The 23,598-nt window shown below is 34.1% G+C and overlaps 1 protein-coding gene across 2 annotated transcripts in view; it reads right to left on the bottom strand.

Moving 5' to 3' along the window:
- Positions 1–1,749: 1,749 nt before the first annotated feature.
- LRRC49 (leucine rich repeat containing 49) overlaps positions 1,750–23,598 on the bottom strand; it is a 53,680-nt gene continuing 31,831 nt past the window's right edge. For both annotated transcript variants that reach the window (XM_050903583.1, XM_050903584.1), the window contains 7 exons: positions 18,924–19,007; positions 13,793–13,944; positions 10,678–10,915; positions 9,176–9,361; positions 5,018–5,127; positions 4,155–4,308; positions 1,750–2,056 (listed from right to left, as the gene is read on the bottom strand). In XM_050903583.1, the coding sequence (XP_050759540.1) occupies positions 1,850–2,056; positions 4,155–4,308; positions 5,018–5,127; positions 9,176–9,361; positions 10,678–10,915; positions 13,793–13,944; positions 18,924–19,007 (1,131 nt within the window). In that variant the 3' untranslated portion in view covers positions 1,750–1,849. The remainder of the gene's footprint in view (positions 2,057–4,154; positions 4,309–5,017; positions 5,128–9,175; positions 9,362–10,677; positions 10,916–13,792; positions 13,945–18,923; positions 19,008–23,598) is intronic.

Genomic DNA, 23,598 nt, shown 5'->3' with positions numbered 1-23,598 from the left:
AAAATGCACCACAAAACTTGAGAGCGCAATTTTCCAACGGAAAGAAAAAAAAATCCTATCAAATACACTAATCTTACTATAAATTCCATGAAGCAGTTCAAAAAGCTTAGAGGGGTGATTGTTTCCATTAAATTCTATCAACTGCTGGAGCAGTTTCTTCAGGACTTTTAACATTTCCTTAGAATTTAAGTGACTTAACCTCCATTAAATTCTGCAAAGACTGAAAAGCAACTACCTGCAAGGATGCTTTAGAAAAATCACATAACATAAACCAAATTGAAAATTACATTTAACAGTATGCATGCCATTGTTAACCTGTAACATGCTCTGAAAATGGATTCTCTCCAACAACTTTGATGCACCAGCTCGACCTGAATGCAAGTAGACTGTATATTCCAAAATACCTATGGCCACCTGACTCCTGCTACTCATTCAAGGCTATTTCCAGGGCACAGAAACTTAGAAAACCATTGGCATCTCTGCTTTGCCAGAGAGTCTTATCCAGGTAAAGTTTAAAAATAAACTTAGTTTTGAGCCATAGCAACCCTTGCAGGGAGTTTTCTTTGGTTATGAACTTCTCTTTTTTATAAATGAGCTTAAGTAAAATAAGATCAATTTGAATTGAGTAAAAGAATGGACAAAGGTTCTGGATTGTTTTAGTTAAGATACAATGGAACTATAAAATTAAGTTTAAATGGCACAACTTTCTACCTGCATATGAACACTAGCCATGGGAATCAGCTGGACTTGCTAACACCTCCTAAATTCAATTTCTGGGCAGAAGCTGGCAAGGTGTTTACAGTGGAAGCTATTGTACTATGGAATGCATTTTTTCGACCCATTCACAGTTGATTTTGGGTGCAAGTTGTGTCTCATCTCTTCATGCAGCATTAAGGAGAAGTCTTTTCTTTGCACACAGTACGTCTTTACAGTATCTGTGAAGGGCAAAAGTGAAGAATTTATTTTTATTGATAACAAATATGAAATTTTCACACAGTCATAGAAATGTATTACAACTGAATAGTAGTCATCAGTTTCCTTACCAAATGTAATGCATGCATTTTAGCTCATTTGACCTTGGCAAACCTCAAAAATTAATCATTAGTAACCAAGAAACGAAAGAAATTATATTATTAACATATTTTAACAGAACAAAAATAAAGCTTAAGTAAATAGACCTCAAATTCATGTTTTACCTATAATAATTCACACAAACTAATACAAATGAAATTAATGAAAAGTACTTGAAATCAAGTTTGGGCAATTTGTTCAGTTGAGAATTAAGCTCATTAAATGCTGATATACTGAGCACTGTGATGACACTGATGTGAAAAAGTGTTCTATAATCTCACAAATTAAACAACAATAATAAGTCTTCATCAAGTTCAGGGTGCAAAAATAATTTATTAGCTTTTGCTCATAAAAAAAATCAGCTACTATTCTTGATTTTTTTTTAAACAGCAGCAAACAGTCAAAAAGGTGACAACTGGAAAGTGTTCAGTGAAAAATAAGGCAAGCAGAGTGTAAATTTGGTCTTAAAAATCAATGCTGTAGCACTACAGAAGCAAGGGTAGCAGAAGAAAATAAACAAGAACTTCGTAAAACATGACAATCACCAAGTTACTTCTATACTATCTCATCACTTTAGCCAAGGAAGCATTGTTAAAGCAGTATGCAAGTAAACTTTTATTTCAAAACTATCAAGAGTTAATTAAGATTTAAAGGCATCCCTTGGGGGGGGGGGGGGAAGTATGCCATAGTGATGGCAATTTTATGTTCTATTGTTTTAAGTTTGTAAAACATCATAGAATACTGAAACCAAAAGCTTGCAAGACAACAAGCCTTGACTCTACTGTTTTTGATCAGTGATCCGCTGTAAGCAGAGTTTCATGTAGGAATTTTTATTGCGTATTTCTATCACTGCATCTCTGACAAGCTCAATGAACATTTGAGGCCAGAGCTTCTGCAACGACTCATTTTTCATATTGATGTCAGCTGCTTCTTTCACTAAGTTCTCGACGTATGTCTGGCAAAATGTTTTTCTTTCCTTGATTTCCTGCATGGGAGAACCATTACACATTGTATAAGACAAAAGAAGAAAAGGTTAAACAAGAGCAAACCCCAAAAACAACGACAAAAATTTAATGACTTAAAGAACATAATGATTAGCAGTCAGAGAGGCCACTGCACACTTTTTCCTGTCCGTTTTAAGTTGCACGGCCCAGGGTCTAAGTCAAGCTTTTATGAGTGTGGCCACAGAATCTTATTGTATTCATAATATTCATATTATATGCATTAATTAATTTATCTGAAATCCACTTTTAAGTAGTCATGTCATCTTTTAACAGCATTACGATTTTTGTTGCCTTCTGGCATAGCAGTGAAAATTTACAGAAATTCTTAAGCACCAGACTACTTTCCTTCCTTCTCTCCCTTCCCTTCCCAGCTTTTCATGATTATAGTACAACAGTTGGAAAGTATGTGTTTATCTACCTACCCTAACAAGAACTAAGCATATTGTCAGAGAAAAATATGCTGGTATGCATCCTTTCCACAGGTTCCCTGATGGACTCTGGCAAGTGCATGGTTCCTAACATAAACTACATTAGATACTGAAGTAACCTGAACCTTCACAAAAATAATAAAAATACTGCACTCTGTTGCAACTACTAGCTCTGCATTTTAGTCATTCAAACTGTATTAATCCCTGATTCTGCAGAGTTTCTATAAAATGCCATAATAAGCTTTGCACAATAAGTTATATTGGTGCTAAATATCTAACTATGATTTATGGCACTGTTAAAAATGTTAGGTCATGCTTCAGGCCATCAAAACAGAAGTCTTCTTAAATGAGTGATAAAGCAGAGAAAATACTTTCCAGCTGTTTCATCTAAAAAAACCAAATTATTAATCAATGACTCAGACTGTCATCTTTAGCAATAAACTTATTCAATCACATTTATTATGTTAGTTTACTGCTGATGGGGAACTGGAATCAGTCTTTTTTGCCTATCTTACTCTTCTCTTGTGACATCTTGTAATACCTGCCGCCACATACATAATGCTATAACAAAGGACAAGGTGCGAATTGCTGCACTGGGAAGAGAAAACAATGCATATACTTAATGGACTGTACAAATACCAAGCTTATTTTATTATAGTGCTTGTTCCATGGTAAAGGACAGGAGGAATGCCTCACTGTCTCACTCTATGCCATTCAAAGTTAAGAGCTTCTATCACAGCTTTTGAAACTAAAATGTTTTCTTAATTTAATCTCTCCACACATGCACTCACTATCTCTTTCTTATGCTATGGATCTGAGATAACAAAACCACAATGCAATAACTGAATTCAGTGTTTACTGAACTTGATTTAACTTCTTGCACTAGAGGATTTATATATTTCTATATAATCAAAAAGCAAATAACGGGACAAATATGGGAAGCAGGGTGCATACAGCTAGAACTCATGAAGACTGCTCAGAAAGGAGATTATGGCTGAAAGAAGCATGTTCTCCCTGGGAACAATTTCCCTCTGCCCAAGCAAAAGAGCTAGCAGATCAGAAATGCAAATGAAAACAAACATGACTGACACACTTGTCTGAAACAGGCCAGCTTGGAATTTTATTAATAATTAAACCTAATACATTTCCTATATATTATTTTCCTGTAGCTCATTTAAAAGCTAAGAAACAGCTCTTTATTAGTACAGCCTGCACTATCCCAAATCGTGTCTGAAGGTGTTCTTCAATTCATTTTGGGATATACTTTCTGACTTTCTAATTCCATTAGAAAATCCTAACATGCGCAATATACATTTTTCTTTGTAAAAAGCTGTGCTCCCTTCTTATATTTTACTAATGCAGGTATATTTTGTTACGAACATAAGGCTTGTAGGTGAGAATGTATTTCTGAGACTGTGGCACTGTTCAGGAGCCACTTCACTAAAGGACAGAAACTGACCATTTTCCAGTATTCTGGCAAAGATCAGTTAGATGAAATGTTTGATCATACATGTAAATATGATAAGCAGTGATATTTTAAAACCACCACTCTCAATAGCACAACTGAAACTTGATATATAGACAGATTCCATGAGTAGTAGTCTAAGGTTATATAATAGAGGATGAAAGTACTTTGTAATGATATACTTACCTCAAGCTTTTCCATATGAAAGTCCTTTGTCGTGTAATTCAACGTTGCTCGAGTTGTGCTTTCACCTCCATTTCTTCTGTTATCACTACTTTCCTCACTCCCACTCCCAGATTTCTTTCCCTTTCCCTCCAGGAGATAATGGAATTGCTTCCTCCTGTGAAAAGATAACAGAGAGATTTACAGTTTTAATGATTGGAAACTTTTTTTTTTAAGTGCAGATGTTTCTAGGGATTGTGAGGTGGGTTTTTTTTTTCTCTTTTCACCCTTTGAACATGTACTTTATGAGCTTTCAAGTTTATTGCATCCTCAAGTTACTCAAAATACATATGACTCTAGATATTCCTCCATTCATTTGCTTCTATACAATTGACTTTCGGTGTATATCTCGTAGCATCTCCTAAATAGCAAGTCTTGCAGCTTAAACTTTTATTAAGTACGTATCTATAGAAGACTAAAAATAGGGTTTTTTTAAGCACCTTTTTTCTTACAGCACCAACTCTTCAATCTATTAACTGTTATAGTCGCGCACTATAAAATACCCACTAAAAATAGTCAGTCTTCATTGTGAAAGTCCATAAATCTTCACCAATACCAGTACAATTGGAGAATAAAACAAGCAGTACATTTGTGTGCATGTGCCTTTTAATTTTACTCAGCAGACTTCATACAACTTCTGTGAAAACCTCTGGCTACATTAATCAGGAGATGCTAATACTCCTGCAATAAGCAGAGAACCTATCTTCTGTAAGATGTTATTTGTGAAATTTTTATCTTTTTACCTAGGAGGAATTTATCATGACACTGTACAAAAGAATTAAACAATACATTCTGGACAAATTCCAGTTCTGTTCATTGTATTTTACCTAGATTCTCCAAATAATGAAAGCATGCGATAATGTGGCAGCTCAGAAGACGCTACATATGCCAGAATACCAAAGAGTCTTTCCGCCATTACAATATCATTTTCAGTAACCTGTGAGGGAAGGGGGAGAAGGGGAAGAAAAAAAGAAAAAAATTTTAAGTTTCAAAATTGGCACATTCATATTTCATTACATATGTACATTGAGAATTAACTGAAATTTGTTATACAGAACACTGCATACAGATCTGTTCCAGGCATATCTTCAAAACAGATTTGCTTTTACTAGCACTTTAAATGTACTTTAGAAGAAACCAAACAAGGTACTGGTGCTTGTTTCATTTCCTGTAATTCTGGAAACTTCAATGTATACACATGCTACCCTGTGCTTCACGATAGTCTTCATGAAATGAGGAATTTTATAACAATTTCTTACATTGAGTATGTGAAGGCCAGACATAGTAAATCTGCTCCATACTCCATGCACTTACAGAAGGTCTACTGGAAAATTTCTGATCACGTTATGCTGGAGAAATGAAAAGATTCTGAGCATGCAAATGTGAAAAGATAAGTTATGGTCTCTCTTATTTTGGCAGCATCATAGAGAAGGCTTTATAGAAAGTGGCACTTCAGAGAAAAAAAAAAAAAAAAAAGTATTTTCTCTGCATTTTTCAACCCCCAAAAATAAATGTTCCTCCATTATACTTCTCTAAATATTGTCCATACTATTGTGTCAACATTAAGTTACAGATGTCTCTTTAAACTAATTTTCAATGGTTGAAAAATTTGCAGGACTAATTTTACACATTTCAATTTTGTATAAAGGTGGAAGGGTTTATTTTTTGGTGGTGGTTGTTATTGGTTTTTGTTTGTCTTGGCTTGTAACCTCTGGAGACCATGGCCTGTGTTTCTCCTGCCCTGACGGCCAGACTACGAAATGACTTCAACTGCCAAAAGTTTGTTGGCACAGTTTCTAGACTCCTAGCTTTCCAGTGAGTGCAGAAGAAATCTTTATGATCATCTAAATCTGACCTGGATAACACAGGACAATGAAAGTCACTCAGTGACTTCTTAACTTCTGGAACAAATTTAATTTCCGTTCATCTTATGACATATTTTTGGAAAGCAACCCATTATTAAATAAACTTCAATACTCACAATATTTACAATTTTTGTGTTCTGTATTATTCAAATGTCTAAAGTGGAATTTTGATCCAAGTTAACATAAATTATATTCTTGTTTAATGTTTATAGACTATACAATCTACCCTTGCCTAAAGTATACTGCAACAGCATAATGCAGGGAGAAATTCACCAGAGAAAACACAGGTCAGGAAATTAGAAATATAAAGTCAATTCCATTTTCTCAGTGTTTAGATTCACTCATTTTCACTTAAAATTAAATAAGTCTTACTGAGTAGCATAAATGACCTTGCTAAACAGTCTGTTAACAGAAGCAAGGTCTAAAACAAAGAGCGCAGAAGGCAGCTAGGGAAACAAAGACAATTGCAGGCAGAAAGGTCTGCTGGAGAAATAAGTGATTTTAATTTATTTATTTATGTTAAGAGAAGCATAAGGACCAGATCAACAGAGACAGCACTGCTGAATACACTCTCTCGTTCACTGAAACTCATGTTCTCTATCTTATTCCAGTACCTTGTTTGCTCCATTAATCACAAAAAGATTATAACAGTAATATCACATAAATGTAAGTCTATTATGCCTGCTTCTTGCCAAGAACAGGAAACAGGCACCAATTCAGTACATGTGATGCATCTGTTACATTGTATGCTATACCACTCGGTGTAAAGCATTTTGCAGAGTTTAGTAACTTCAAACCTTGACAACTCTTAATTAATCTGAGATTACTATCACTTGGAAAACCTTCAAATAGTGTATCTCGATGAAGAGAATTTGCTTCTTCACAGTTAGTAAATGTAACAGTTTGACAAGGGAACAAAATCATTTTTAGGAGGAGACTAACACTCAGCTTCTAGCCTGGAACATAACTGGAATGGAAGGGGGAGGTTGGGGAGAAAATAAAAGCTTCCTTATACAATTTTTTTTTTTTTTTAAGTTTAAAGTGCTAGGCTTATGCAATTTATTTAGTTAATTCAGTTAGTGTATAGTGCTTTTACTCCCTAGCTATATGTACCTCAGAGCTGGCAACACAATAGTCTTCACAAACATTGCACACAAATGATAATCAGAATAGCAGAATATGCACATTTCCCTTTCTGTCATCCAGAACTATTATTTAGGACTGATCTAAGGTCTAAGAGCACACTTCAGGGGTTTGTATTCTTTACATTGAAACTGAATTTTCTATTATTGATTTTAAAAAAAAGGTAATATACATCTGCAAAGCTGGATACCATGACTTCTGCTGTAGACTAATGAAAAACAGCGACCAGAGTTCATCTCTTTCTTCTGCTTGGCTATGACACTTCTCAAATGATTAATGACACTAGGAAAAGATTTCTGTGTGCACATCTTCATATAGTCTGGTCTGGCTGCAAAAGTTTGTTGAGGACAAAAACGTTCTTCAGTCATACGTATTTAAGATTTGATATATGCCCTACGTAAAAAGCATGCCGTGCTACATGTAAATCCATTTACTAAATTCATCCCCAAGCACTATTAAATTCAAAGTTTTCCTTCAAAGACTGAATTTGCTGACCTTAAGATTGTAACAAAAAATCTACTTAAATAGTTGTGTTATTTTCTTTTTTTCCTTTCTTTCTCCATGAAGACCAAACAGTTAAGATTTATCTTCTATTTTCTTTTAATCTGAATCACTAGTGTTGATTTTGAAAATATGATGCAGGAAAAAAGAAAAACTTTAAACCCACATTCAACCTTTTTTTTTTTTTTTTAAATCAACTTTGATGGGTTATTTTTGTAAAGTACTAAATTCAAGGTTATTTTAAAGTTCTCATGGGATTAGTATCACTTTTTTTTTCTTTTCAAGATACTGTGCTGTTGGAGCGAGTCATATTTGCATTCATCCTTTCTTATTCTTTCTCCAATAGTTAATTCAGGTAAGCTCTTTAACCCGCTCCTGCTCTTCTGTACAACTAATGCATGTTTTACAGAACTAAAACCAAGTAAACCACAACATTCATGCTATGGCTGTATCAGATAACAAGTAAAATATCTAATCCAAAACATACGATGATGATGAAGATGAGACGATGACGAAGATGAGATGATGACCGAATTAAACACCGAAGCTATGCATTATTTTTGCTCTAATTAACTTCCATAACCCACTTAAACTTATTTAGCATTTAAAATTGAATGCACATTCAAACATTCTGTTGCATCGCTCCCTTTATGATCAAAGCCCAAGTATAAAATCACCATTTTTATATGCTTGAATAAATTCCCTTTCAATTGATGTAAATGGGAATACAAAATACAAAGAATAGCAATATTAGTGTCCTAACTTCCTATCTATTTAAATATAAAACACACACCCAACAAAAAACCCACACACTAACAGTCTCGTACATAGCCACCAGGGGAAAAAAAAAAAAAAAAAAAAAAAAAAAGAAAAAAGTCTATTTGACAGACTTTTTCCTGTGATAGGCTTAAAGAAGAAAATATGATTTTAGCTGTATTTTGTAACATTGGAAAATATAAATAATCCTATACTGTAAACTACTAAGTAGTCTGTCAAATGCACATTTTTGCATAAGTATTCAATGTCAGCACTGTGATAGTTTTGAACATAATAAAGAAGTGCTTCTTAAAATCAAGTAAAATCATGCAGTTCTTTAATTTCTTTTTTATTTTTTATTTTTTTTAGAAACACTTGCAGAAATAATAATAAAAAGTCTTCCCTTCAGGTAAATCCCAACCACTCAGGTATAGATTTGGACTGTCATTTGCAGCTGCAAACATCTGAGACAATACATAATTTTTATGACAACTAAGAATCTTATCAGCTTTGCTAATTGTAACACAGTGCAGTTGGACTTAACAAATGCACAGCACAAGAAATTATATTATGAAGTCTATTTAAATTTTTTTCCCCCCCAATACTGAAAGGACACTGACAGGGTTCTGCTCATTTTATTAGCAAATGATATGCTTTTTTTAAAACCATGCTAATTTATCTTGTACGACCAATAGTAAGAAGGAAGCAACACTGTCCTACCTTTACTCCATTTATCTTCTGCAGATTAAAATGGTTCAGCCTAAACAGAACATAGTATTTCCACAAAGTAAAGTTGACAACCGGATTTCCCTGAGGATCAACTGTCAATTGTTCAATGCGATGCATCTGGGCTAATGCATTGAATTGCTGCAGTGTCACAAGATTTGTCTCCTTAAACTTCAGGTGCTTAAAAAAAAAAAGTCAAACCACAATAAATTAAATAAGGAAACAATAAAGAGTGAACACAACGATTCCTATTCTGTGCCACTCAAACAATTTTCAAACTCAAATAAACAGTCTTTAGGGCTGATGAAGTAACTGAGCTCACTTCATTTGAGGTCTTTGTGGCACAACACATCAATGTATCAACCAATTGGTGTATTACATATATTTAGAAATGTCAACATTACAAGCCAAGCAATTTACAAACCCTTTAGTAACAGCACTACTATTTTCAATGTTACAAAAAGCAGTGATACTACTTGAGCAATGTTTGTTTTAATTCTGCAAGGAAAGCAACTGTAACATCCACACATAAAAATAAGTACAATGTATGTTTTTAAATATTCTGCTTTTTTAGCCATAGCAGGCTGGCATTAAGTCATACCCTGCTCTTTCTTTGAGCCATGCCTTATGCTAGTGCTCCTATGAGCATGGTAAATTTGGCTATACAGTAGCATCACTGAGGGAAGGGGAAGGAGGAAAAATTGGTGGTGAAGATAAAAGTTTAGTTGAGATTCTGCTATCCCCCATAAATTTTTCCCCCCACAATGAAACAATTGTTTCATTGAGACAGATAAATTTGTCTTAAGTTCCCCACAAATTTATCTATCTCAATTAAACCATTAAGTTGTGTTATACTCAAAACCTTAAAAAGAAGCAGGGAGCTCAAGAGGCATATAATTTGAGTAACAAGTTGCTTTATGTATGTTATCACTATTTTACTATTTGCTTCAAAATGACTGATTTAAATGTCCAAGAAAAAAGAGAACAAAAAAGAAGTACTAAAGGGATGTCTCATTTATGTTCTTTTCCTTCATCAAAAACTGAGGAATTCCAAGAGCTGTACTGATTTAGCTAGCTGTTCCCTTGGAATTTTACCTCTCTCTTTTTATCCTACCAGCTATTTGATCTTTGAACTCACAACACAAATTATGGTCTCCTGATACCATGGATCCATAACAATATTGTTGAATAGCAATACTGTATTTACACATCAGTTTTGCAACTTAAAAATAACCAGCTAGGTCAAAGGAATTAAGAGAAATAATAACCAGTCTGAAAAGAACACACCATTCTGTGTGAGAATCTAAATTAAAGTCTTGATTTTTAAGAAGTATCAAGTTAAAGTTAGCCTTATAGGATAATATCAAGCAAATATGTAATCACAAATGTATCTATTTATATGAAAGCACTCAAGGGTGACTATGCCAAATTAAGGTTCTATTAGAGAATACATATTCCACAGCTGTTGACACAGCTGAAATCTGAGGCATTCTTACCACAGAATTAGGAAATTTTATCTTCAGTTTTGTTAACACTTGAACAATTTCATCAAATTCTATGAACATAAAGGAGACTGTGACAATAATTCCAGCTGTTTGAACACTCCAGTTTCGATCCAGGCACTCCAGCGCTCCAGCACCATACAAGCAAAGAGTGTCTCCTTCCACTTCCACTAAATGAGACTCAAGAACAGACAAGCCTTGTACTGCACTGCTCAATATTGTATCAAGAGACCTGTGGAGGAAATAAAAATGCAGTGATAGAAATGAGATTATTTTGAGACAGTAACATCATCTTACTGAATGATAGTCCTTTCATTTACGAAAACCCAACTGTCAAATACGATTGCATTTCTCAGCATTCATTCATTTGCAGTACCCAATCTGGTTCAAAAACATTAAGGGCTGGAAAATCCTCTTTCCATCAAGCAACATTGCAAACGTTCTACTTCTTTGGCAGAAAGGCTCTGGGTGTATTTGAGTTGGACAGGGGGTGCGGGGGTGTGTGGGGGTGGATTTACATAAATAACTAATATTTAATAATCTGCTTAAAAATTTTAACTCAGAATGCTAACTTATTTCATGTTGCTTTAGATATCTAAAAACAACTTCAAACAACGTATTTATTCAAGCAAAGTCACCTTCACATTCTGTTTGCTATATGAAACGTAAAAGTTATGATATGAGTAATTGCTTTAAGAACAGACAGTTGTTAAAACCAGTCCAGGATAACGCTATTCACAGTACTGAACAGTTTTTTTTTTTCTTGAACAAGAGTATCACTCCTTCCTCAAACCCATATGTCATATTATCTGATCAGGATATCAGGATTCATTATTCTGCTTAGAGATGAGAATAATCTTATGGCTTATTATCCTTGTTTAATCCTTAATTAATAGGGATGAATAAGCATTTCTTTAAAATAATGTGATCTTTCCAATTCACAAGAGTGATTTTAAAATTAAGCAATAAGTCCAGGTGTTCTCAACTCTCATCTCTTTGTATCTTACTTCCAACATGATACACTCAGCTGACTGGACCTGAAGTGCACAGAGAATTCAAGATGAGCACAAATTACAGGTTTAGAAAGTTGCATAATGACTGTTACTATTTAAACTATTTTATTCTTTACTACCTTCCTAGTATTTTTAATATATTTTGCTTTTTTGACTACTAGTGATCACTCAAGTGATGTTTTCTTGACAAAATCAACCAGAACTCTAAGATTTCACTCTTGACTGGAAATGTTGGGAGCCACCACTTCATATATGAAGCTGTAATTACTTATCTACGCTGAATTTCACCTTCCATTTTATTGCTTAGTCACTCATCTTGAAAGTATCTTCTGAAATTCTTCACTATTATAAAACATAGTAGTAGATCAATGTTAAAATTAACTTAGAGGGAGCTGAAGAGCAGTAAGGCTTTAAGGCAAAAAATGGCAGTTACCTACAGCTTCTTAATTCTAACACACATTGCCACATTTTCATTAATCTGTTTAAACTAATATAAATCAGTGATAAAGATCACTATCACACTTTCATTTCTCTAACCAGTCATGAAAAAGAGAAAAATTCCAAACTTAAGTCTCCAATTCAGAAAACTAAACGCACTGTAATTTGCATAAGAGAATTATAATATATGCAAATAAAGCACATGGTTTATTTTGTTAACACCTCAGGGGGGGTGAAATTTGATATTTCATTAAAGTAACCACTTTCATTTCTACAGCGTATTCTACACATCTTAAACTACAAAAACTTTCACAAGAACATTGAAACAGCATTTTATACGTTATATTTTATTACTGTAGATTTAACAAAAGAATCCTAACATTCGTGGTCAGGAAACTACAAGGACTAAATCAACTTTAGTCACTGTATCCAGCATAAGCAGAGAGAGCATTACACCAAGATCCTTCCTACAACTCCACGGAAAAAGTCTTAATATGTTACTTAAAATCATGATTTCTCAAGCAATGAGAATCTGTTCATTAACAGGACAATGCTCAAGCTACCATAGTTACATTGACTTGGTCACATGGGATGATTACTAACACTGAATTAAATCATGAAGAAACCAAGAAGGCAAGAAAGCAGTGGCTAAACATATGTTTGGGGGAAAGCTTTGGAAGCACAAGAACAGAAAGGACTACAGAAATTTAAAAATGCTAAGAAAAAAGTTTCAAAAGATGCAGCACTCAACTGGAGACAAAAACCAGGTCTAGCCAATACTAGACTGAAACTCAGATGTGTTCTGTTTGTGAGAGGCAAAGACTTCCTGCCTGTACCTGACATTTCCAGTGTTGATCAGGCACAGCAGGAAGCTGTACTGGCTATTGAATTCATGCAGACTATTTTTTCAGGCTTTTGCCTGAGCTAGCCAGGTTGAAAGTGTGCTAGTTTGCTTTTAGCCAATCCAAGGCACACACTGTTCATTAAGTTCTGCATCTGGTTATTAAATTACATAGAATGCCAGATGGTCACCTTTTAGATGCAAATAAACCACAAAGTGTATCACAAAAATAATATAACTATATTTTAAATCAACAATACAAAAATTATCTTAGGAAAAATTATCTTAGGAATAAAACTAAGTCAAAGAACTGCTGCTGTTAAAATAGCACAGGTATGAAAGCGGTCCAATAAGAGATGCTGCTGTTCAAACTAAGAACACAAATTCAACACTCAGTTTATAAAACCTCTTGATACACAAAGAGGTTACAAACATTTGTAATGCTCGTACCTCCTCATTTGGTTCATTTCAACTGAAGGCAACAATCTAAGCTGTTAAGGAACTGAACAGCCTTAAGAAAGCTCAGGAATTCATATTTAACATTTCTTGCAAACATTAAGTCCTCCCTTATTTAGCAAAATCACATAATAATTTAGCTTGCACTTCTTTCGTCAATGAGTTGCTGTTATATTACTTATTTAATATATATTACTTATTACTAATGGGTCAACAGGTTTAATCACGAAGTAACACATCTCTTCAGGATTTATCTAGATATATTACTTTTGATAATGAAATACAGTGAGATCTCAGAGGTGAGAAGAAGTAACCTGGAATATAAGACATGAACAAGAAGAAGTATTGCCCAATAAAATACCTGCTTTCTTCAGGAAATACATATGCAGCACTGCCATTGATCTGACAGGGCTCGTTATCTTTATCTTGGTTTAAAGAAGCCACAAGAGCTATTCGATTCTGCTGTATCTCCCACTGACGAGCAATATTACAAATCGTTAACCGTTTCTTTTCCTGAAACAAGATATAAAAGTCATAATAAGTTATGACAGTGCAGTATCAACACACTTGTTTGTTCTGAAAGAAATATGCTGCTTAATCAAAACATTTTAAACATTTAAATTGAAGAAACGATAGTACTGGTTGGTGGTTATGCATTAAAATCAATGCATCATTCTAGTGCTATTTTGCGTAACTGCCAGCAAACAATGATTTCACAAAATTTGCAGTAACGGAAACAAGAAAAGTAACATAAGAAATCCACAACTTGAGAAAGAATAAAGCTAACTATTTAGTTTGGATAACCACCGAAGTCTCATTTTGACAGCCTGGAGCTGCCTGTAACAATACTCCCACAAAACAGGGCAGACTGCTTGTACTTTCCTCCATGCTGCTAGAGTGACCCTAGCACTTCAGCTAAGACAGTTATGCAACTGTTGTAAGTCTTAGCAGTAATTGCAACACACTGCGTGGGGGGAAAAAAGTTACCTTCTGAAAAATGGAAAAAGTCAATTTCATAAAAACAGAAAATGAAGTTACCTTCGTGATAGACACAAGGACTACAACAGATCTAAGTTCAAATATTTTGTAATAGTTTTTTTAAGTAGTTTTTATATTCTAGACAGGTCTTGTCAATGAACCAGTATTTCAAAAGTCTGTTAAGTACTTGTTCCTGTATAGTCATGCAAATCTGTCAATTACCTATGATTCTAAGTACAGATTATTATTCTATTGTATCACAGATACATATGATTTAATATAACCAATTTAGTATACTTAAAAAGGTTAAAGAACAAGGTGCTTTGTAAGAGCTCACGGACTAGCAGCTGAACTCTCATCAAATGAAAACTGTACAACATTAATAATATCAAAGGGTAAATTCATTGTTAGTTTCACTTCATTTGGTTTTTCTGAACCATATCTAATTCTCTGGGAGTCAGCCATCTCACTGTTACACTGCTCTCAATGGAACTCGAACAGTGACTTAGAATTTCTGAGAGGAAAATATTATAGAGAAGCTTAGCATAAAATAAATTTACATCTACAAAACATGGAGAAAACAGAGTATCAAAGCCAATGATTTCTTGGTTTACAATATCATACTCTAAATTGATGTTGCTATAGAAATGTAGCTTTCAAGTCCATACAAAGTAACAACCTTAATTTAAAGCTTCCCACTCTTAGGAAATATTAAAACCCCATGATATTCTAAGAATCCTTTAATTTCTCTCATATACTTCAGAACATCACTATTGGAACTGGAATACAAACAAATGTCCTGATATTTTGGAATGGAGCGGGGAAAAAAGGCAAACCTGAATTTGCCCTAGGTAGTATGAACAGCAGTTCATAGGCAGCCTGTGTATTTGTCACTAATTTTACCCATAAACAGGGGAAGGATAAAAGGTGCATACTTTTCAGATACACTAATGAATATTCTACTTCTATGCCATGAAATTTTGGATTGAAACAGCAAGTACTTGTTAGCTTCAAGTTGCAATGATCTCAAATAGGGTCTAAAAGGATCTCAGGCAAGGTAAATGCCTGTTAACAATTATTTCCTTAGAGCATAAGCTATCCACCTTTATCAATTTCTTACCAGTGGTAAAAGCCCATCTAGTATCATAATTTTAAATATCATTATATTAGTTCCTGTCTCCTTTAGAATATTTTGTTAGGCTGATTAAGATACAAGAAAACAACACAGTATTGATGAGGATTCAGAAGGCCATACCAAAAATACTGAAGGCTAGAAAGGCTTTATTTGTTTTAAAGTTGAACATTTACATTTCTGTTTTAAGACAGACTCCATGGCTGGGGGGGGGGGGGGGTGGGTGGGGTGGAAATCAAAACAAACCACAAAGTTTTATTATAGCCCCTTTTTTTCAAATAGGAAGAAAAAAGAGAATTTACTTGATATGCCTATGGAGAAAGGCAGGGGACCAGGGTAAACCTAATCTTACAATTTGAAATTAACACTTTTGAAACATTAAGTCTGACCTATACTCACTATGCTCCTGATGTGACTGTTACCATCATGTTTTTACATAATTCCTTTCACAGTGGACGAGTTGTGGACGTCACTGTAACGTAGTTCACTAAGAATGTTCCTCACAGTACTGTGTTGGAGATGTGAAGTGTAAAGCACTACAAATGAGTATTTCTTTGAAAACCAGAAAATAGTAGATCAACAAAAAAGCAGGCATTTCATTATCTGTGACTGCTAATTTGTGGAGCCTAGGTATTTCCTTAAGAACAAAGAACAACTGCATATAAATGGTTCACAGTAAAACATTTAACACCTACAGGCAAATCCCTCATGCTGCAGCTATTATAGAGAGAGTAAACAGCATGATCTGTTTCAATGCCTGATAATGCAGAGATAGATCTACTAGACTTTAAACATTGATAGAAATTATGTCCATAATTGGCTATAACTGACATTGAAAGTACATGGAATCTACTTTAAAAATTTTCTTCTTCTGAAAGTTTTTCCATTTTAAAGAGCTCAAACCTCTATTTCACATTCCATTTGCCCAGAGAGTTATGACGTTATCTGGTTAGAGAACACTAAGTGCCCAACATTTACAGACTTCAGTGATGACTGGGCTCCATGTCACAGAAAGTAGGGGAAGTTGAAATAGTCAGCATTTTCTTCCAATCACATTTAGAAAATCCTGTTTGTTCTGGAGGGTGAGGGTCTCCTCATAACCTCAACTACCATACAGCTCTACTGCTTTGTTAGCCCTCAGCTGTGGGCTGCTGGATTCCTACAGAGCTTTGAAAACTTCCAAGAATTCATTTTACAAAAAGCAAATTTTAGAAGTGTGAAGATTCCGCTAGTAATAAGTATTTCTTGTTCCAGGAAATACTAAGTTCAGCCTCTGTTGGAAAGGAATTACATTCTCGGTATGTTTTGAAGTACATCTCAAACTTTCCCAGAGGAGTGGGTTTTAAGCAATAAAATATAGTCTGGAAAGAGGGAAATGAAGAAACTCCACTGTTAAGGTAGACAAGTATCAGCAAGGGAAAAAGAAGAGATGACATTGCTGAAATTAACTTTTTTGATGCAGTGAATACAGGAAAACAGCAATTGTTTGCTACTGAGCAAGTGCTTATAATTTCGTTTACACTGCATATAGCTTAAGAAAGTTTGGAGGAAAGTGACAGCAACAAAAATTGCAGAATATAATTCTCTAAATATTTTCTTCAGATTTAACTATGAAGAAAATCCTATAGTTCGCAAGTTTTTTCACTGGACATTGTATTTATGAGCAGATTTGTTCCTCTCAATTCAAATCTGTGGAACAGGAAAAAAGAAACCAGAATCATAACACATAAGAACATATTTACAAAGGAAACAAAAATCACCGAATCATGCAAAAGATACTGGTATTTGGCTCTTATGCCACTTAGCTATTTGAAGATAACAAAGATACCTTGATTAAATTACAAAATCTACAATTTAATGTTGAAATCTGAGTAGTAATAGCATTATACATTAAAAATACTTTTTTTTCTTCTAAAGGAAGTTTCCACTAGCAAAATGCACTGAGAAATCTAGGCCATCAAGACAAACAATCCTTCTGCTACAAGGGAACATGACATTAATGGTTAAGAACATGAACTACAAACAAACACCTACTTTTTTTCCAGTCCGGAGACACAGTTAGCTTTTCAGCAGCATAAAATAACACCATGTGTGACTATTATTTACTAATTTCACATTTCTTTATGTTACTAAGAACTGGCACCAAAACTTCAAACCTGAAGAGACTTTAAATACAACAGTATCTTACAGGGAAAAAAACCCAAACAAAACAAACCACAACACTGCTTTAAAAAAAAAAAAAAAAAAAAAAAAGACTGTATCAAAGACTTCTTTTTATATTGATTTTTTAATTTTTTTTGAACCAAGAATCAGAATATACATGGATACAAATATACAGGAAATCACAATATATACTTAGGCACTAGACATGGAATTCTTTTTTCTCTCATTCATATATTTAGGCTCTTGGGTTTTTTTTTATATACTTAAAACATCTTTTAATACACTGCTAACATTCTGTTTGTGCCTTTTTATTTCTCAGTTATATAAATTTGCTACACTTCTTACAGCCTCCTGCAACTACTTCCAGTCTAATCCCCTTCATGAAATATGATTTTACCAACTTAACAATATGGATACATGAAAATTTCTTGTTTGTTTGTTTGACTGCCAAATTGAAAGAGTTTTTTGTATAACCATTACTGGATGACAAAAAGTTTTAGGCACTTTTTTTTCTCCAAAGAAAAATGACTTGGAGACAAATGGCGATATTCACACAACAAATGGAATGCAGATACTCTTAGATCCTTGAACTTTGGTCTCCTATTAGCAACATAGGTCATTTAGTCACCAGCCCCATAAGAGTATTCTGGAGTGCACCTCAGTCTCCCCTGTTAGAGCTATTCCACCTCATGCATATAAGCATTAACCAGGCCAGGTGGACTGGTAGATAAGCATTCTTCTGAAAAAGAAGACAGCTGGAGTCTAGCTGCTGCTCTGATGACTGCTTAACTTTTTCTACAAAAAGGAACAACTTCAACAGGAAAGAATGAAGGAAAAACTACTTCAAAATACCCTGCATGGCAGCAGTTAGAGCACTCACCCGAAATGGAGGAGACCAAGTTCAAGGAATTTGAAATCACTGAAAAGTCCTTTACTTTAATCTGGATTTACTTTATCTCTGGATTTGTGAAAATGAAGTTTGGCATCCTTTTACATATATCACACTCATGTATTCAACTGGGGTTTTTTGCTAAAGTATAACTTGCATAGTTGACTGAAGAGAGTTTCAGTTGTGGAGTGCACTGTTTAAGCTGTAAAAAAAAAGTTTAAAGAGACAGAGGCACATCAGGGTATGTAAGAATTACAGCAAAAAATATTAGGATATAGATTATTGCTGTAAACTTGTTTACCGTAGGCTTAGAATAGCCATAGAAAATACCTTAAGCAAGGTCTGTTTATGGCTTTCACGCTTCCTTTCTTCCTCTTTCCTTGCTGCAACAGATGCCATACGTCTTTCTTCTTCCTAGATGAAAAAAAGAAAAACAACTTCATAAAAGAAGGAATTAATCAGATTCTGAAAAGTATTACTGATAAATTATTCATACATTTTTGTGTTGGTATTTGAAATGTAAATTTTAATACAATTATAGGATTTTTAACATTTTAATGTTTCCAAATATTACACAATTTTAGGATTTTTAACATTTTAATGGTTCTAAATGTTATTAAAAACAATAAAATAGGTAACTATAAATCAAGAAATACAGAAGAAATAGATATCTACTCAGATACAAATACTGATGATAAAGCTATTTAAAACTAGTATTTGTAAAGGTCTTTGAAAAGGTATAAAGCATATGGTGAGTATGACAGTGAAAAAGAACATTTTTAAATATACTTGCATTATATCTTTGTATCTTTGTAGTGGGCTTTGCAATTAGTACAATTTTTTTGTAAGAAAAGACAGAGCGAATGAGCTGAATTCTATTTATGCTCGAATCATAATCTAAGGTTGATTTTTATCATTATAAACTTGCCCCCATATAAGGGGGCTTACTTTTCTCAATCAGCAACAGAACTTAAGAAGAATATTTTCAAAGTTAACTGTAGTACATTAACATTATTTCTCATCAGTGTTATTACCTATTCAAGAATTTTCAAGAAGAAAGTCATTGATTCCTAAATAATGAAAGTCATGTAAGTGAAGATGCTTGATTTTCCTGGTACAGCAATTTAACACTGCAATACACCCATATTAGGGTGAATGCTCCCTAATTACAGAAGTCTAAACATTCTCACAGCATGGTATTTTTAGAACATATATTTTCCAAGTAACAAAAGAAATGTTCACTATGAAGTAAAAAGTGTAGAGTTCTTCCAACACAAATATTTGGGAAGCATACTTGAACTTACTTTGATTTACTTTACATGCCATTTGGGTGTTTCTATTAAAGTATCTTCCCAGAACGTACAGAAAGTGTTTTGATTTCCCTCAAAATAGAAAGCTCCTGTTCTAACCTTTTCATTTCCAGAAAGTCATGTGTTAAGAAAATTAACAAACAAAAGTGAACACAAAACATCATCAACCATGAAGACATACTGATATGTCAAAATTTCTATATAAATAAAACATACTATGTTTAGAGCATTGTAAGTACCCCTAAGCACATGGGTGAATGCTTACTGGAAGACACAATAAAACAGGAACTTCACACTTAGCATAGCTATTACATTTTTAAGAAAATAATTTCCAAAGCATAAGAAGTTAGGTTCACATAGCAAACTCTTATCTGTGTACAGCCCCCCTGAAACCCATTACCATACCATGGATTTTGACATCAATCTGAAAGGTCATTAAACAACAAACTTCCAAATTGTTCCTCCATGACTTTAACCTAATATGCACATATTAAACAAGAGGAATACCTTAATGTAGATTAAGGCATGAGGCTTTGGACAGAGTAAGCTTCTCTAACCCAACTGTATGCAAGAATTTCTCTGGAACACTAGTTGGAAAGCCTAACTTTTTTTCTTTTTTTTTTTTTTTTTTTTTTTTTGGTTCTGAAAGCAACTTCTGGCCTTTTGAGGGTGAAGTTTTGTTGGCAGCCTCCTCTGCTACTGGCTTTTCAGTTCTTCCTAAACAGGGTATTACCAAGGGGCTGGTGTCATAGAATTACAGAATAATCCAGGTTAGAAGGGACCTCAAGAGGTCACTAGTCCATGTTAAAAGAGGATCAACAATAAATAAATAATTAAATAAACCCACACACAGATACAGAAGGCCTTCTAGATCCCAGTACAACAAAATACTACACAATGAAACCCAATACCTGAATGGGAGGGTTCAGGGTGAGGCTGTGAAAATAATGAAATAAACCCTATACAGTAATATGCCACAAATATGAATATATAATTAATAATGCAAAATAAAAATGTACTGTTCCTCAACATATGATTCAAAATGTTAAGAACTACAAACATTATTCTCATAACAGCCATTTATTCCAATTACTTGTTACAGTGTACTACGATTGCGTTTACTTAGAAAAACCTGAAGTCTTAAAATAAAATATAAACACTAGCAAACTATGTTAGTGCCCTCTTTCTATAGAAAGTGGGTTAGAGTGGCTTTGGGTTTTTTCTATTTTCTAATTAAATCTCTTCATTTGACCTTGCATTTATGCTTTTTAACTTGGTTTCCTAAAGAAACAAGCTTTTTACAATTTCTGTGTCTTAATCTTCTCTAATGACTTTTCAACACATTGAACATATTAAATAACTTAAAGTATGCTTAGAAGTCTCAAATTAAGGTTTTTTTGTTCCCTAATAGTTTGATTATATAAAATTGGTATGTAGAAAGAAATGTAAACTAGTTTTCCCACCGAGGGAGAGGAAGCAGAAATTATCCATTCTATTTGGCAGAAAACAGCTGACCAGTCATCAGACTCAGCTCCAAACTAACTTGAGGTATTGTTGTGTTTCACACTGGGGAAGGTGAGAATTAGAGAACAAAATGACACTAATCTATAAGAAATTAGCCTTCATTAATTTTATTCCTTTCAAAACAATTTAAGGTGTTTTTTTTTCCCCCCAAGCTTTAAGGCAAACATCCAAAGTTCCCTAATTCCATTTTCTCTCAGCTTCCACAAATATCTCTTCTATCTTCCTCTTCAAAGCCTTCCCTTAATACAGTCCAAATGCGTACTTTATGACGCTGTCTTCCATATATGAGGGTCTACTGCCCTCAAGTCAGTCCAATACTTTCCCTGCCAATACAGTCTCAATACGAAGAATGAAATGAACTAATGCAAATTACGTTCTAACAAGTCTTTTATTAACTAAATAAGAAATTTTTTCTTGATCAAGTGTTTATCCTAATTACAGACATTTTAAAAATACTATTTCTTTTACAAAAGAAATTATATCCTAGTTTTACTCAGTATTCATAAAGGCAGAATGATAGAGAAAACATCTGAATAAAGATCAAGGGCCAAATCTACTTTTTATGGAAATCAAGTCCATACACGTTTCTTGATTAATCTTACACAACACATGCAGTCAACCTTGAAAAACACAGCATCCCCCCCAAAATCCACAAAAAACCCACAGAGTTATAAAACAAAGCCCTTAATAATCTTGCCACAATTCATTTTTATTATCACTCCTTCTTCTCTTTCAGCTCTAGCTCCTTTGAAATTCTATCTCCTTTTTTTTTTTTGTTCCCCCTCATTTGTTTCTTCTTTGAGCCAAACCTTGCTGGACAAGGGGGGATGCTTTTCAAGAAGGTCAAAGTGCCAGATCATTACAAAAGGACTTGGATGTCCTCTTGTATATTGAAATCCCCTCCATTTATTAGCTCTCCACTTCCCATCTAAAAACATACTAAATGTCTAAGAAGCCACCTTAAAAAAAAAAGAGAGAGAAGAAGAAAAAGAGGGAGGAATATACTTCCTAAAGAAGCAGAATTCTCACTTTCTGCAACGAGATTTTGAGGCTGCAAGTTTACATTCTCAGTGTGAAGCAACAGTAGCGACAGAACACAAGAAGAGTAAGGCACATTAAAGCTATTACCACCCTTATGAAAACTTTCCATTAGAGCGGCAACAGAACTGTATCTGTAAGCTTTGGCATGCTGATAGCTCCCCCTGGTGCTACACGAGCACTACTGCAACTGTGGCACCACTGATTTTGGCCAAACCTATCATCACGTCATCAGTCTCAAGAGGTGACATCCAGCAAGACCTCAGAAGGATCCTAAAGAGACCACAATGGAATGCACATATTCTTCCTCACTACTGCTTTATTATTCAAACAAGTTCTTTTTCAACAAATGATACCACTTAAGTCACGGGAGAAAAAGATGCTAAGTTAGCACACAAGGAATGCAGCATTTCATTTCCATAGTACATCTACCTTAAATGGATTCAAATAATTTTACTGTAGATTAGAAACAGCTATAGTATACTTGATATAAACTACTGTAGGTAATGAAAAAAAAAAAGGAGAATATGAAGAACGGCCTGGAATATACATTTAAGCTTTCAAGGCATAAAGAGACTCAACACAGTACACTTAAAATACACAAAATTCAGCTCAGTTATACTTGCAGAAGGCGGACTACTTTTTGTTATGTATACCACAGAGGCTGATTTTACACAAGAATGAAGAATGTTAGGATAGTTCCAGTAGAAATATAGCCATGGAAAATACCAAGTACAAATTTTTTGACGAATTGTTCTTTAAGTGATATTTAACAATGAGATATATCTACATTTTTTACTTTTAGTATTAATTTAGTATATTTTCGCAAGACCTGATTTAAGAGAGAGAATTACGGTCCACAGGAATGACACTAGAAGTTCCTGAAGTATCTTGTTTTCAAGTGGAAAGAAAAAAAAATTAGGGATCCTTCCCTAAAAAACCATAACACTCCACAGTGGTGATGGAATCAATAACAAATTCTATTCTGGATAAAGCAGTAGAACCTACTCCCTGATCAGCAGAGAAATGTTGAAACAAATAATCAAAACCAATCACAGCTTTCTTACTTTAAGCATCCAAAACCTGTAAAACCTCAATGAAAAGAACCAAAGTTTTACTGTTAAAAAAATGCC

The sequence above is a fragment of the Gymnogyps californianus genome, chromosome 11 (genome assembly GCF_018139145.2).
Source record: "Gymnogyps californianus isolate 813 chromosome 11, ASM1813914v2, whole genome shotgun sequence".
Classification (NCBI taxonomy): Eukaryota; Metazoa; Chordata; class Aves; order Accipitriformes; family Cathartidae; genus Gymnogyps; species Gymnogyps californianus.
The sequence above is the reverse complement of the archived record's forward strand: the minus strand, read 5'-3'. Positions and strand labels throughout refer to the sequence as shown.